The sequence below is a fragment of the Natator depressus genome, chromosome 12, assembly GCF_965152275.1.
Source record: "Natator depressus isolate rNatDep1 chromosome 12, rNatDep2.hap1, whole genome shotgun sequence".
NCBI lineage: Eukaryota > Metazoa > Chordata > Testudines > Cheloniidae > Natator > Natator depressus.
The window spans coordinates 2,342,816-2,357,074 of record NC_134245.1 but is presented as its reverse complement, the minus strand read 5'-3'; the positions used below and the strand labels follow the sequence as shown (position 1 = coordinate 2,357,074).

The 14,259-nt window shown below is 53.8% G+C and overlaps 1 protein-coding gene across 1 annotated transcript in view; it reads left to right on the top strand.

Annotated features, from left to right (window-relative positions):
- The window catches only part of CARMIL2 (capping protein regulator and myosin 1 linker 2), a 131,178-nt gene that overhangs the window by 47,822 nt on the left and 69,097 nt on the right, over positions 1-14,259 (top strand). The window contains exons 15-19 of the mRNA XM_074968329.1: positions 290-366; positions 7,694-7,798; positions 9,025-9,094; positions 10,334-10,415; positions 13,200-13,296. Coding sequence (XP_074824430.1) covers positions 290-366; positions 7,694-7,798; positions 9,025-9,094; positions 10,334-10,415; positions 13,200-13,296 — 431 coding nt within the window. The remainder of the gene's footprint in view (positions 1-289; positions 367-7,693; positions 7,799-9,024; positions 9,095-10,333; positions 10,416-13,199; positions 13,297-14,259) is intronic.

Sequence of the window (14,259 nt, the reverse complement as noted above, 5' to 3'; positions counted from 1 at the left end):
GTAGTCAGGGGTGGGGAGGACAGCTCCCAGCTGTGCATGGTGCTTGTCAGCAGGGGGCATGGTCCCAGAAACATGAGGGTGGGGAAAGCTCAGGACGTCCTGTGGGGAGCAGGATGCCCCAGACCTGTTTTTCCCGATGTGTTCCATCACTCTGCTGCGTGACAGGGGTTGTGTCTAATGTGGGGAGGAGTGTTCATGGCCTGTGGAGCTATGCTGAACGCTGCCTGGCTTAGAGCCCGCGCACTGGCCTGGCCTGTTGGTCTCATACACTTCTAATTTCCATTTCAAGCTGTTTGGTGCATTGGCCCTCGGATGCTGTGCCAACCTCGCCCACCTGGATCTCTCCAAAAACGTGTACTCGCACAAGTAAGCCTCAGATTCGCTCCCTCTGTTGTCCGTGTCTAGTGAAGTCTGGCCCCAGAGATTTTGTGTGTGTCTGCTGTAAGCCATTGTGTCTCTGGCTGGATGCAGTGGCTGCCCAGTGCAGTGACTCTGACCTCTTGGAGCAGTTAATCATAGAATTATAGAATATCAGGGTTGGAAGGGACCTCAGGAGATCATCTAGTCCAACCCCCTGCTCAAAGCAGGACCAATCCCCAATTTTTTTTGCCCCAGATCCCTAAATGGCCCCCTCAAGGATTGAACTCACAACTCTGGGTTTAGCAGGCCCATGCTCAAACCACTGAGCTATCCCTCCCCCCATGGGGGGAACTCCCTTTCCAGGCTGCTGTGGCCGTGCTTAGCAACCTGTTTGAAAATAGGAGGGGGAAAATAAATCCCATCCCTCCCTCTGCGTGCACGGCAGCATGCGGTCCTGGGAGCAGACATAACATGCTAATGGGTGCAGCAAAATGACTGATTTCAGTTTAGCTTGAACCTCTTCCTGATCAGTTAAAGCCAAGCCAAAATCAGCCTCGCTAAACTCAAGTAAAAGCGTCCACACGGCCTTTTTGCATCGGCATAACTAAATGGGTTTAGACTCACCCCTTAAATTAAGCCGATGATGCTTCCTCCTGAAGAGCAGCCCGTAGATTGCAAGTCCTTTGGGGGACAGACCCCTGGGAATGTGCTGTGGGAAGAGCAATGTGCGGGACGGAAACACAAAGGATCTTTGTGAACATTAATTTTGATGACCATCGAAGGGAATTTTTATATATTTATTGCCCCCCCGCTGGCACCTGCTCGCATTAGAGGGCGGCTTCTCTTGTCGTATTGACCTTATTTGTGCCTCAGGAGTTGGAGGTTTTCATGCCGGTCTCAGTGTGGCAGCAGGTGTGGTTTGGGGTTGACCGGTGGGAGATGTAGGTTCATTTCCTACCCGGGCCGCCCACACCCTGAGTACGCTGCTGTTTGTAGACACGAATACTTCCCTCCCACGAAAGGTTTGTGCCCTTTTCAGCTTCTTCACAATAGCTCCTTTTTCCCCAGGGGTTTTTTTAATCTTAGAACTATCCTGAGTATCAAGTCTTGTTGTCTGTATCTTTGCTGGAGGGCTCCCTGGATGACCAGAGAACTGGGGTGGGATCTCTCTCAGCCCAATAATGAAGTGACTGGTCTGTTTGAACCTTTCACAAAGATTTTTTTTCTCCCAACCGTTCCGTGGGCATTTTAGTTCAATAGATATTAGCAAAAACGAGCAGAAAACAAAAAGCTCTAATGACTCAATTTCCTTGCCCTGCTCAATAGCTCTGCCTTTACTTAGAATCATAGAAGATTAGGGTTGCAAGAGACCTCAGGAGGTCATCTAGTCCAACCCCCTGCTCAAAGCAGGACTAACCCCAACTAAATCATCCCAGCCAAGGCTTTGTCAAGTTGGGCCTGTAACAGGGTGCGACTCACCTCTGCGGCGCCTCCTACTGGTCATCCAGGAATTAGCTCTTTTTACCAGCTCTGGAGACCTCTGCCAGTGTCTCACCGTCACTGGCCCCCATGTCCCTCCCAGACCCTGATGCCCTTTTACCCAGGGTGCTGGCCCTCCAGGCAATACCCTGCAGATCTGGGTCTCCCAACCCCAGGGAACCCCCCACCCTCTATCCCCAACTTGCCTCAGGCTATGCTCTACTGCCAGTCACCATCTAGCCCCCTTTCACTGGGGCCGACTGCAGTCTGTATAAGCCAGTCATCGTAGGCAAAAGGGGTTTGGACCTGCTGCCTTGGGCTGCCCTGTTGCAACCCCAGTACCCTGTCTTAGGCTGTCTGCCAGGCCTGCAGGCTGGGGCTTTTCCAGTCTGGAGCCTCCCAGCTCCGATGGCCTTCCCCAGCCCTGCTTCACCTCAGGTACCCTGGTACGCTCCCCAGCAGCCAAGCCCATCGCCCTCCACAGCTAGAGGAGACTGTGTGCTCCTAGCCCACTGCCCTCTTATAAGGGCCAGCTGGGCCCTGATTAAGCCAGCTTCGGCCTGATTGTGGCGTGGCCCCCAGCAGAGGCTGCTTCTCCCAATCAGCCCCGCTTTTCCTTCCCTGCCACAGCCCTCTCCCCGGGCTGTTTTAAACCTTTTAAGGCAGGAGCGGGTGACCACCCCGCTATAGGGCCTTAAAAATCTCTGAGGATGGAGATTCCACTAGCTCCCTAGGCGACCCATTCCAGTGCTTCACCACCCTCCTAGTGAAAGTGTTTCCTAATATCCAACCTAAACCTCCCACACTGCAACTTGAGACCATTGCTCCTTGTTCTGTCATCTGCCACCACTGAGAACAGCTGAGCTCCATCCTCTTTGGGACCCCCCCCCCTTTCAGGCAGTTGAAGGCTGCTAGCAAATCCCCCCTCACTCTTCTCTTCTGCAGACTAAATAACCCCAGTTCCCTCAGCCTCTCCTCATAAATCATGTGCTCCAGCCCCCTGATCATTTTCATTGTCCTCCACTGGACTCTCTCTCCAATTTGTCCACATCCCTTCTGTAGTGGGGGGACCAAAACTGGACGCAATACTCCAGGGGTGGCCTCACCAATGCTGAATAGAGGGGAATAATCACCTTCCTCGATCTGCTGGCAATGCTCCTACTTATACAGCCCAATATGCCGTTAGCCTTCTTGGCAACAAGGGCACACTGCTGACTCACCCAGCCATAGGCGGAGTTATATGGGCCCGTGGTGCCCCACAAGCAGCTCCCTGTCCCCAGAGTCACCGCCTGCTGTGGAGAGGCCCCAGCGCTGACCGGCTCCCAGCCCCTAGGCCAGAAACCCCCGCCAATGGGAGCTGCAGGGGCCGACGCCAGAGCTGCCTGGCTGTGCCTCCACGGCGTGGGGGGAAGGGAGCCGCAGGCAGAGAGAGCAGCAGGAGTCTGTCACTGTGCGACAGACACAGCCAGGGGATTGTGGGGACAGACAGATGGAGCCGGGGGTGGGGGAAAGGAGCCTCGATGGGCACCCCAAGGCTGGCATAAAATACACAGTACAGAGGGGGCTTCCTGAGGGGGCTATAGCAACACCCCCCCACAGAGCAGACCCAGGCTGTGGCTGGCTCCATCCAAAGACCCCCAGAACCCTCTGCCCCCTCTGAGAGGGCCCCAATGGCCTCTGTGCCCCTGTCACCCCTCACCAGAGAGCCCTCCCCTTTGTGCCAGACAACTCCCCTCCCCCACGGCCTCCCCTGCTCCAGAGCTCCCTACAATCTCCCCCTTTGCCTCCCCCCCACCTCCAGCCCATTGGCCGGGAGGCTCCCAGTCGAGTGGCCAGCGCCGCCAATGGGAGCTGCACCTGAGGCAGGGGGCCTGCTTCATAGGCGTGCCCAGCACATTTCATTAGGGTGCGCACCCAGGGAATTTGATTTATTTATTTTTAAAGGCGAACATTTAGCACACACTTTTCCACACTGAAAAAAACCAGTAACCTAGTTAATAATTAATTATAATAATAATTATATCAACTCATAGAATTAATGAAAAATGTGTGTATTACTGTATATGAGATTATTATATGAGAAATGAAAATGAGCTTGCTTTGGGATTCTACAAGGCACTTATCATTTAAATACTTTTGGTACCCTGAGTAATAACACTTATTGCAAATCACATAAATAGGGATCTCATGGTCCCCTTCCTTCACCCTATTGCAAAGGCGCAGGTGTTATTGCTGGCTGACCTAGGGCTGCCGAAAACCCTATGGGCAAAACATATGGAAAGAAGAGGATCAATTTATACAGAGGGCTGAAGGGGGACTCCCACGGTGCATTAATTAACACTTAATAAATTCATCAAAATTAAATACATTACTTAGATAAGAACCTGTAATGACAACTTTACTTCATGAGACGCTCCAGAGAAAGAAGACCTAGAGGGAGTAATGGTAGGGGGAATCCCAGGGAAACCAAAGGGGCTGGTAGAGGGAGCAGACAGAGAACAAGGCTGGAGGCAGAGTGGCTGCAGGGTTGGCCCAGTCTTCTGCATCTCACCTGTGGGTGGAGACACCGATCTCTATCACTGTAAGAGGGAACAATAGAATGGAATGCCCAGAAGAATGAATGACTAGAGTACAATTTCCTGAGGGACCCATACCCTTGCAGAGCTTTTCTAGCTCTGACATTTACATTTCTACATGGTTTGGCCCACAGAAATAAAAATCTGCACATCTTCCATGTGTTTTTGGACCAATGGGGAAAAAAACCAGTTACAATTCAAGTGACTTTTAAAAGATGCAGACCTGCCTGTCTGTGCCTCCAAAGCACCGGCAGGGGGAGTCACAGGTGAGCAAAACCCAGTCATCATGACCACAGGCACAGCAATTCTCTGGGTATTTAATTTCACTGAGGCAAGTAATTCAATCTACTCTTCCTTTCCAGACAGTTTGTGGCTTTTCCTGTAAGAAAACTTACAATTTCTTTGCAAAGAAGTCCATTTATAGTTTTTTCACTTGAAGTATATTTTCTGGTTGTTCATAAGCTCATTTATTTTGTTAACTTGGTTTCTTAGACAATTTTAAAAGTCACTTGAATTGTACCTGTTTTTTTCCATTGGTCCAAAAACACATGGAAGATGTGCAGACTTCTCTGTCACTGCCATTTTAAAATGAAGATTGATGTCTTTCTAAGACCTGCTCTCGCTTAGCCAGCTGGTCTGGGCTTGGTGCAGGAGTCACTGGCTAAGGATCTCTGGGCTGGGCTGTGCTGTGCTGGAGGGCAGATTGGCTGGTCTCAAGGGTTCTCTCAAGCCCTAGCAGCTCGGAATGCTGCCAGCGTAGCACCGTTTTGCAGATGCTCCAAATAGGGTTGCCAACTTTCTACTTGCACAAAACCGAACACCCTTGCCCCATCCCTCCTCCAAGGCCCCGTCCCTTCTCTGAGGCCCTACCTCCACTCACTCCATCCACCTTCACTAACTCGCTTATTTTCACTGGGCTGTGTGACAGGGTCGGGCCAGATGGCTATAGGAGAGTAATAGAAGGCAGATATGTTAGCCCCAGATTAAGTATGTCCCTTTTCCCTGGGTAAGATAACAAGGAAGGTTCCAGAACAATCAGGAACCTTCTGGAGACCATTATGATGACAGGCTGATTAGAACACCTGCAGCCAATCAAGAAGCTGCTAGAATCAATTAAGGCAGGCTAATTAGGGCACCTGGGTTTAAAAAGGAGCTCACTTCAGTTTGTGGTGCGCGTGTAAGGAGCTGGAAGTAAGAGGTGCTAGGAGCTGAGAGTGAGAATGCGGACTGTTGGAGGACTGAGGTGTACAAGCATTATCAGACACCAGGAGGAAGGTCCTATGGTGAGGATAAAGAAGGTGCTGGGAGGAGGCCATGGGGAAATAGCCCAGGGAGTTGTAGCTGTTGCACAGCTGTTCCAGAAGGCACTCTAGACAGCTGCAGTCCACAGGGCCCTGGGCTGTAACCCAGAGTAGAGTGCGGGCCTGGGTTCCCTCCAAACCTCCCAACTCCTGGTCAGACACAGGAGGAGTCGACCTGGACTGTGGGTTCATGAAAACAGCCAACCTGAGGGCTGCCGTGGAGCTCCAAGGCGAGCAAATCCTTGGCCAATAAGCGCAAGACCCACCAAGGTAGAGGAGGAACTTTGTCACAGCTGGGGCAGGGGGTTTGGGTGCGGGAGGGGGTGAGGGCTCTGGCTTAGGGAGCAAGCTCTAGGTTGAGGCCAGAAATGAGGAGTTCAGGGTGTGGGAGGGTGCTCCAGGCTGAGGCTGTGAGTTGGGATGCGGGAGAGGGTGAGGGCTCCAGCTGGGGTTGTGGGCTCTGGGTTGGGGCCAGGGATGAGGGATTTGGGGTGCAGGAGGGGGCTTCAGCTGGGGGGTGGAGCTGAGGGTTTCAGAGTATGGGAAGGGTCTCAGGCTGAGGCAGGGAGTTGGGGTATGGGAGGGGGTACAGGCTCTGAGCTGGGGGTGTGGGTTCTGGAGTGGGGCCAGAAATGAGGGGTTCAGGGTATGGGAGGGGGATTGGGGCAGGGGGTTGGGGCTTGGGGGTGGGGTGAGGGCTCCAGCTTGGGGTTCAGGATCTGGGGTGGGACTGGGGATGAGGGATTTGGGGTGCAGGAGGGTGTTCTGGGATGGGACTGAGGGGTTCAGAGGGTGGGAGGGGGATCGGGGCTGGGACAGGGGGTTGGGACGTGGGAGGCAGTGAGGGGGACAGGCTCCAGGCAGTGCTTACCTCAGACAGCTCCCAGAAGTAGCTGCATGTTCCCCCTCCGGCTTCTACACAGAGGCACGGCCAGGCACCACTGTGTGCTGCCCTGTCCGCAGGCGCCACCTCTGCAGCTCCCATTGGCTGTGGTTCCTGGCCAATGGGTGCTGTGGAGCTGGTGCTTGGGGTGGGGACAGTGCGCAGAGCCCCCTGGCTGCCCCTATGCCTAAGAGCCGCAGGAGAGACATGCCACTGCTTCTGGGAGCAGCGTGGAGCCACGGCAGGCAGGGAGCCTGCCTTAGCCCTGCTGTGCTCCCAACTGGACTTAGAATCATGGAAAATTAGGGTTGGAAGAGACCTCAGGAGACCTTCATCTAGCCCAACCCCCTGCTCAAATTAGGACCAGGGCCAGGACCAACACCAACTAAACCATCCCATCCAAGCCTTTATCAAACTGGGCCTTGAAAACCTCTAAGGATGGAGATTCTACCACCTCTCTAGGTAACCCATTCCAGTGCTTCAGCACCCTCCTAGTGAAATAGTGTTTCCTAATATCCAACCTAGAGCTCCCCCACTGCAACTTGAGACCATTACTCCTTGTTCTGTCATCTGCCACCACTGAGAACATGTGACCTCCATCGTCTTTGGAACCCCCCTTCAGGTAGTTGAAGGCTGCTATCAAATCACCCCTCACTCTTCTCTTCTGCAGACTAAATAACCCCAGTTCCCTCAGCCTCTCCTCATAAGTCATGTGGCCCAGCCCTCTGATCATTTTTGTTGCCCTCCCGCTGGACTCTCTGCCACATCCCTTCTGTAGGGGAGCCCCCAAAACTGGACACAGTACTCCAGATGTGGCCTCACCAATGCCAAATAGAGGGGAATAATCACTTCCCTCGATCTGCTGGCAGCAGTGCTGCCCGGAGCTGCCAGGATCCCTTTTCGACCGGGTGTTCCGGTCCAAAACAGGACACCTGGCAACCCTAGCTCCAAACCGACGGACTCTGTGATTTGGGGCTGGTGTCCAGGCCGTGTTACTGTCGACAGAGGCCATGGCCGAGTTGGGGTTAATTGAAATGGCAGAAAGGGGGCTGAGATGATATGCTGGGATCCGATGCCTCTTCTGTTTGTTTTAGAAAGCTGAGAGATGTCCCTCCGGCCATCAAACTGTTCTTCAGCAAGGCGTCTGCCCTCCGATACGTCGGCCTGGCGTGTACCAAGCTGCCGCCAGAGGCCGTAAGGTAAGGGGCCTGTTTTCCAACGCACTTAGGGACAGAATTGCAAGGGCTCAGCACCCGCAACTGGGGACAGATTTACAGCGGTGACTAGCCTCCAACATCTCAGCCCTAGTGATGCTCAGCCTGTACTCTGCAAATGAACACAGGTGCGAATAGCAAGGTCCTCGAGAGGGCGCCTTCTGGTTGCTGGTTGCACACATGTATGTACACAGCGGGTGGGAAAACCAAAGCTGCGGGTGTCCTGGGGAGTCTTGCCTGTGGCCGTGGCTGGGGGAGTCTTAGAGGATTAAATTGCTGTGGATTGCAGTCGGGGGGTGCCAGGGCCGGCTCTAGGTTTTTTGCCGCCCCAAGTCTGTGTGGTTTAAAAAAAAAAAAAAAAAAAAGGGGGGGGGGTGGCTGGAATGCTGCCCCTGGAATTGTGCCGCCCCACGGATGTGCTTGCTTTGCTGGTGCCTAGAGCTGGTCCTGGGCTGGGGGTGTGTAGGATCCGAGTTACTTGGGCCGGAGATAACCTGCCTGAAACCACAGTCAGAGGGGCTTAGCCGATAACAGGTTATTGATTTAGTAAATCCCTATTTATTAAGCCCAGCTAATATATCTAGCAGCCTCCTCTGGAGGGAGTTCCCCAGACTTCCAAGTGCAGGCCCCCGCTGGTTCCAGTCTGATTCACCCTCCCCCATCATTCAGCACTGCCTGTCCTTTCCCCAGCCCCTTCAGTCCTGCTGACAACAGGGCGAGTGAGCGTGCACGAGACAAAGGAACTGAACTGTACTTGTGTCAAGGGGCAGCGGGGGCCCGTAGTGTGACCCCAGATGGGAGTGGTGACAGAGACTCCCTGGAGTCCAGCAGGGCCATTGCAGGTGCTGTGGATTAGCCGCAGAAGGCGCTCAGGTGTCATGCTGGTGGATGGCAGGGGAGAACCTAGGATAGCTAGGGCAGCTGGTGGGATGCACCTTTGGCTCTCCTAGCACCCTGCAGTATTCCAGAGGGGCTGCAGGGCCAGGGAGCAAGAGCCAGGGCTGCTTCTACCCCCAGCTGCCCCAAGTGACCCCATGTTGTAGCCCCAGTGTGCACCCTGCCCTGCAGGGTGAGTGAGAGGGGAGTCACTGACTGTTCCCGAGGGTTTTTCCATGGGGAGGCTGGCAGCATATCCAGCTCCCTCTGCCTGCTGGTGTGAGTGCTGGGTTCACAGCCTCTCGAAACGCTGGTTACTTTCTGGTTCATTGCAGGGCCTTGCTGCAGGGGTTGGCGTATAACTCTCGGATCAGTGACCTGCACCTGGACCTCAGTAGCTGCGAGGTGAGGACATGGCACGTGACCCAGTAAAGCAGAGCGACAGCTGAGTTCCAGCTAAACCATGACACTGCATCTGAGCCCCACGGCCCCGGGTGAAGAACTCCCGGGGCCGGGCAGTAAGTGTAGCTCACTCACCAGAGCACAGAGGCTGGGCAGAGCAGTAGGACTTCATGGACTTGCAGCCTTCCACCAAGGCCGAATTTTCAGCCCATTATCGAGTAGTTTAATTGTTACGCGGATGTTCCGATCTAGGCATTTACGAGGAGTGCCTGGGCAGAAGCCAAGCCGGGGGGAGAGCATCATCCTGTGTAAGCCCACTGACATGAACAGAGTTAACTGTCTGAAAGGAGCCCCTCCTGCAGTGCCTGTGAGATAGCCAGGGCTGAGCCAGTTTTCTGCTGCTTCTGAGCACTGCCCGGCGCTGGCACCAGGCTGGGGAGCACTGCAGCTACGTATTCTGATTACAAATGGGCACTCCCACTGCAGGTCCTGGATCCCGAGCCCCTCCCACCTTCCCTCCCGTCTGTGGGCCTCTTCCTGAGGGTTTCCTAGCACTTCTGCAGTGTTCACGATTTCCCCCCAGCGCCTTCGGAGGCTGATGGGAATGAGGATCCTGGCTGCGCTAACGGGAGTGGGAGTCAGATCGGGGTTAATGTCTCAGCTCTGCTGCAGCCACCTTAGGCCCGTCACACAGGGTCAAAGCTTGAAAAGCACCTAGGTGGTTTAGGCACCCTAATTCCCATTGAAAGTCACTGGGACTTAGGCTCCTGAAGGACTTTTGAAAATGGCTCCTCAGTTGCTCCTAAACTGCTTTTTGGAAAGTTACCGTGAATCTCTCTGGTCCAGCTCCTCAAAGATAGTTAGGCACCTAACTCCCCTGGATTTCCTGGGCCTCTAGGCCTCACTTTCCCCATCTATAATAATGCTCACCCACCTTTGGCGACAGCTTTGTGCCCCATGGCTGAAAAGTGCAAAGGGTTTTTATTTATTCCTTCCTCTACGTGCTGTGTCTCTGCCCTGTGCCGGCAGCGGTGGCTTTGGTTCTAACCTGAGCCCGGGGCACGCTGTGCGAACAATCTGCAGGCAGTTCATGGTGGGGTTCCGGGTTAGAATGTTTGCTCTTATTGCAGGATGATCCCAGGGGCACTAAGCGCTGACTCGACTTTCCCAACTGTCATGTTCTTGGTTGTGAAAATCCGAATGTTCCCTTTACTCTTGTTCTGTTTTGTCTTTCGTTTAAAGTTGAGATCGGCAGGTGCCCAGGTGATCCAAGATCTGATTTTTGATGCCAATTCAATTAGGAATTTGGATTTATCAGACAATGGTAGGTACATAGTTTCTTTGACTTACAGTGAGCTTTGTCACCGTGGCTGGAAGTGTCTTTTCCTCTTAACCTTGGCACGAGGCTGTGTGCTGCCATTCTACAGAAGCCAAGATAAGTCCCCTTCCAGAACAATGACTGAGGAGGTCAAGATCCCATCAATTGTTGTTGAAATAACCATTTAAAAGATGAGACTTGTTTTGATGAGGGGTGACTAACTGAGGCTCTCTGAGGTGCCATGTGTGGTTATATACCAAACTTTTTGGCCCGAGGGCCATATCTGGATATGGAAATTTTATGGCGGGCCATGAATGCTCATGAAATTGGGGTTTGGGTGCAGGAGGGGGTGAGGGCTCTGGCTGGGGGTGTGGGCTCTGGGGTGGGGCTAGAAATGAGGAGTTCAGGGTACAGGAGGGGGCTCCGGGCTGGGGCAGGGGCTTGGGGGGGTTGGATGAGGGCTCTGGGGTGGGGCTGGGGGGTTTGGGGTGCAGGAGGGGGCTCCAGACTGGGACTGAGGGGTTTGGAGGGTGGGAGGGGGATCAGGGCTGGGGCAGGGGTTGAGGTGCAGGGGGTGGTGGTGAGGGCTCCAGCTGGAGGTGCAGGCTGTGGGGTGGGGATGAGGGGTTTGGGGTGCAGGAGGGTGCTCCAGGCTAGGACTGAGGTTCAGAGGGTTGGAGGGGGATCAGGGCTGGGACAGGGGGTTCAGGTGCGGAAGGGTTCAGGCGCAGGCTGCGGGCAGCGCTTACCTCAAGCAGCTCCTGGAAGCAGCGGCATGTCCCCCCTCCGGCTCGTAGCCCAAGGCATGGCCAGGTGGCTCTGCTGCGCATTGCCCCTTCCTCAGGCCCCGCGCCTGCAGCTCCCATTGGCCGCAGTTCCTGGCCAATGGGAGGTGTGGGGATGGCGCTTGGGGCGGGGGCAGTGCGCGGAGCCCCCTGGCTGCCCCTAAACGTAGGTGCCAGTGGGGAGACACGCCGCTGCTTCTGGGAGCTGCGCAGAGCTGCGGCACGTGCGCACGGAGCAGCCGCGGACCCCGCTCCCCGGTTGGAGCATGGTGAACCCCAGACCCCGCTCCCCCGTGGGAGCTCGAGGGCCAGATTAAATTGGCACGCGGGCTGGATGTGGCCAGTGGGCCACAGTTTGCACACCCTGTTATATATGGTATTGCTGCCATCCCTGCCCTTGCTTCTTTGTATCGCTATTCGTAGGCATACTTCCCCGTTTCCATGGCGTACTTCTTCCATTACTCCAAGACTCCATTGCTTTTGTTTGGTGCTTCTCTTCTGCCCCTATTAGCACTTGTCAGTAACAGGTACAAGGAGCGGCAAGTGGCTGGCTGGCTGGCATGCTGTAGCTGCGTTGTAGCTAGACCTGGGACGTTTTGTTCCGGTGGAGCATTTTTCCATCAGAAAATGCCATTTGGCTGAAATAGAAACTATCTGTGGGAACATGTCAATTTCAATGGAATTTTTGACATTCTCCAAATGCTTTGGGTTTTTTAATGAAATCAAAAGCAAAGGTTTCCATTGACCCCAAGTTCATGTTTTTTTTTTTTTTAAATTTCATTTCTCGGCAGATTTCTTAATTATTCGGTTTTGTTTCAATTAGGAACAAAAACCATTTTTGACATGGCAGAATTTCTTGTGGTTCCTGCACTGCTCTGGAAACTCCCTTCTCAAAATTCCCTGTGGCACTTCCCTTTTTATTGTTTCTGATGGAAGATTTCCCAAGTCTCTGCATCTCTTGACCTGCTAATGGGACTTGGGCGAGTAGCGTGGTGACTGGGGCTGACTGGCTTTACCACTCAACATGCCTGTGGAGGGAACACGTAGAACCCTGCTGGGCTTGTCACAAGGCAGTTGCTTTGGCTGTATTTTCTGTATTTGAATTCTGGCTGGCTGCTATTTGTTGGTGTTTAAGGGATTCTGTTCTGGGCGGGGAGGCAGACGGCTTTCCCCGTGGGCAAGCCCTGCTTCTTGGTTCTGTGAGGGCTCCTGTGCCACCCCGCCATGCTTCCATTGTCAGAGCCCACCTTGTTGAGCAGACAGCCCTCTCTGAGCTAAGTAACAGTGCGTGTCTGGCGGCCAAGGCAGGGGGCCTGATCTCCTGGGTTGTAGACCCCTTCCCTGCAGTCAGAAGCATCATCTCATTTCACTTCAAGCCAGGAGGGGAAGCACTGGGAGAGAACTGGCACTGTAGGCCCCTCCGTCAGCAGCCAGGAATGCTCCCAGCTGCCAAGCAGCCCCCCCCATGCATGATTATGCCTCCCCTCCCCCAGGCTTTATTCCATCTGTTCAGCCAGGTGCCCTGGGAGGAGCAGAGGCAGGATTGTTCTGCTGGCTCTCTCCACTTCACACAGGAGCCCTGGAGAAACACAGCCGTCTGAAAGCAGAGCCTGGGATTGGTCAAGCTGCCTGGGGGAATAGCCCACCAGGATCTCCCACATACCCATCCACTCTGCAAGGGCACTAGCCTCCTCGGGCCAGCGAGTCACCATCTGCCAAGGCTGTGGTGCCCTGAAGGTGGCCAAGGGACAGACTGAGTAGTTTGTCCATCTCCGTGGGCCTGTTCAGGTAGGGATGCGCTCCTCAGCATAAGGTTTAGCAGCATCTGGTGCTACGATAGCAAAATCTGGGCTTTTCTCACAACCCTCCTGCTGCAGGTGTGGCCGGCAGTTGCCACGTCTAAATCCTCTCCTCCCTGTTCATGCCAAGTGTCCTCGGGGCATTGGCAGTCACTAAGTGTCAGACACTGGTCACGGATTGTCATTGCTGCTTTTGTGTTTTGTAGGCTTTGATGCTGACATGGTCACGTTGGTGCTGGCGATTGGCCGAAGCAAATCCATTAGGCACGTCTCCTTAGGAAAGAATTTTAACATCAAATCCAAGTAAGTGTCATGTGACTCATGCATGTAATGAAGTGAACTTTAACAGGCCTGGGCCTAATCCCCGATTTTTATACACACTAGGTATGTTGCAGGTAGTCAGATTACATTTATTTACTGCAATGACTGCTCAGACTGTAGCTTTGCGTTGTTAATCACCATTTGGCTTTGTGTGTACTGGCCCTTTAAATTATAATGCTCTTGTAAATCAGCGGTATCAAAGCCATGGAATCATCTCCTAGAAATGTGGGGCTGGAACAGACCTGGAAGTCAGCCAGGCCAGCCCCCTGTGCTAAGGCAAGGCCAAGGAAACCTAGACCAGCCCTGAGAGGGCTTTGGCCAATCTGTTCTTAAACACCTCCAGTGACAGGGATTCCACCACCTCCAGTCCGGTCACAGCGGTACTGAATTTCCATGGACTATCATGAGTCGCAAAGGCCTGCGGTGTTTGCCTCAGTACTCAGCCCGATGCAGGTTTAGGGATGAGCTCTTGCTGCCTGAATTCAGACTGGAACAGGTGCAGAGAGAGGCTTCTGGGGTGATCAGGGGACTGGAGAGAGCCTGTTGTGAGAGGAAACTAAAAGAGCTTGGCTTGCTTAGCCATGAGAGATGGGCTGATTGCTCTCTGTAAATATTGGGAGGGGTGGGACGGGGGAGAAGAGCTGTTTAAGCTAAAGGACAACGTTGGAACCAGGATAAACTGGCCAGGCATACATTTAGGCTGGAAATTAGAAGGTTTCTTACCATCAGAGGGGAGGCTGTTGCAGCACCTCACCCAGCAGGAGTAGTGGGGCAAAGGACCCAACTAGTTTGAAGATGGGACCTTGATACATTTATGAAGGGGATGATCTGACGGGGTTGCCTGTGATTAGCAGGGGACTGGACTCAATGGCCATCCCTGCCAGTCCTATGTTCTTGGGTTACCGCCCAGTTGACATAATGCAGAGGTGCTGGGGTCTCAGGGGC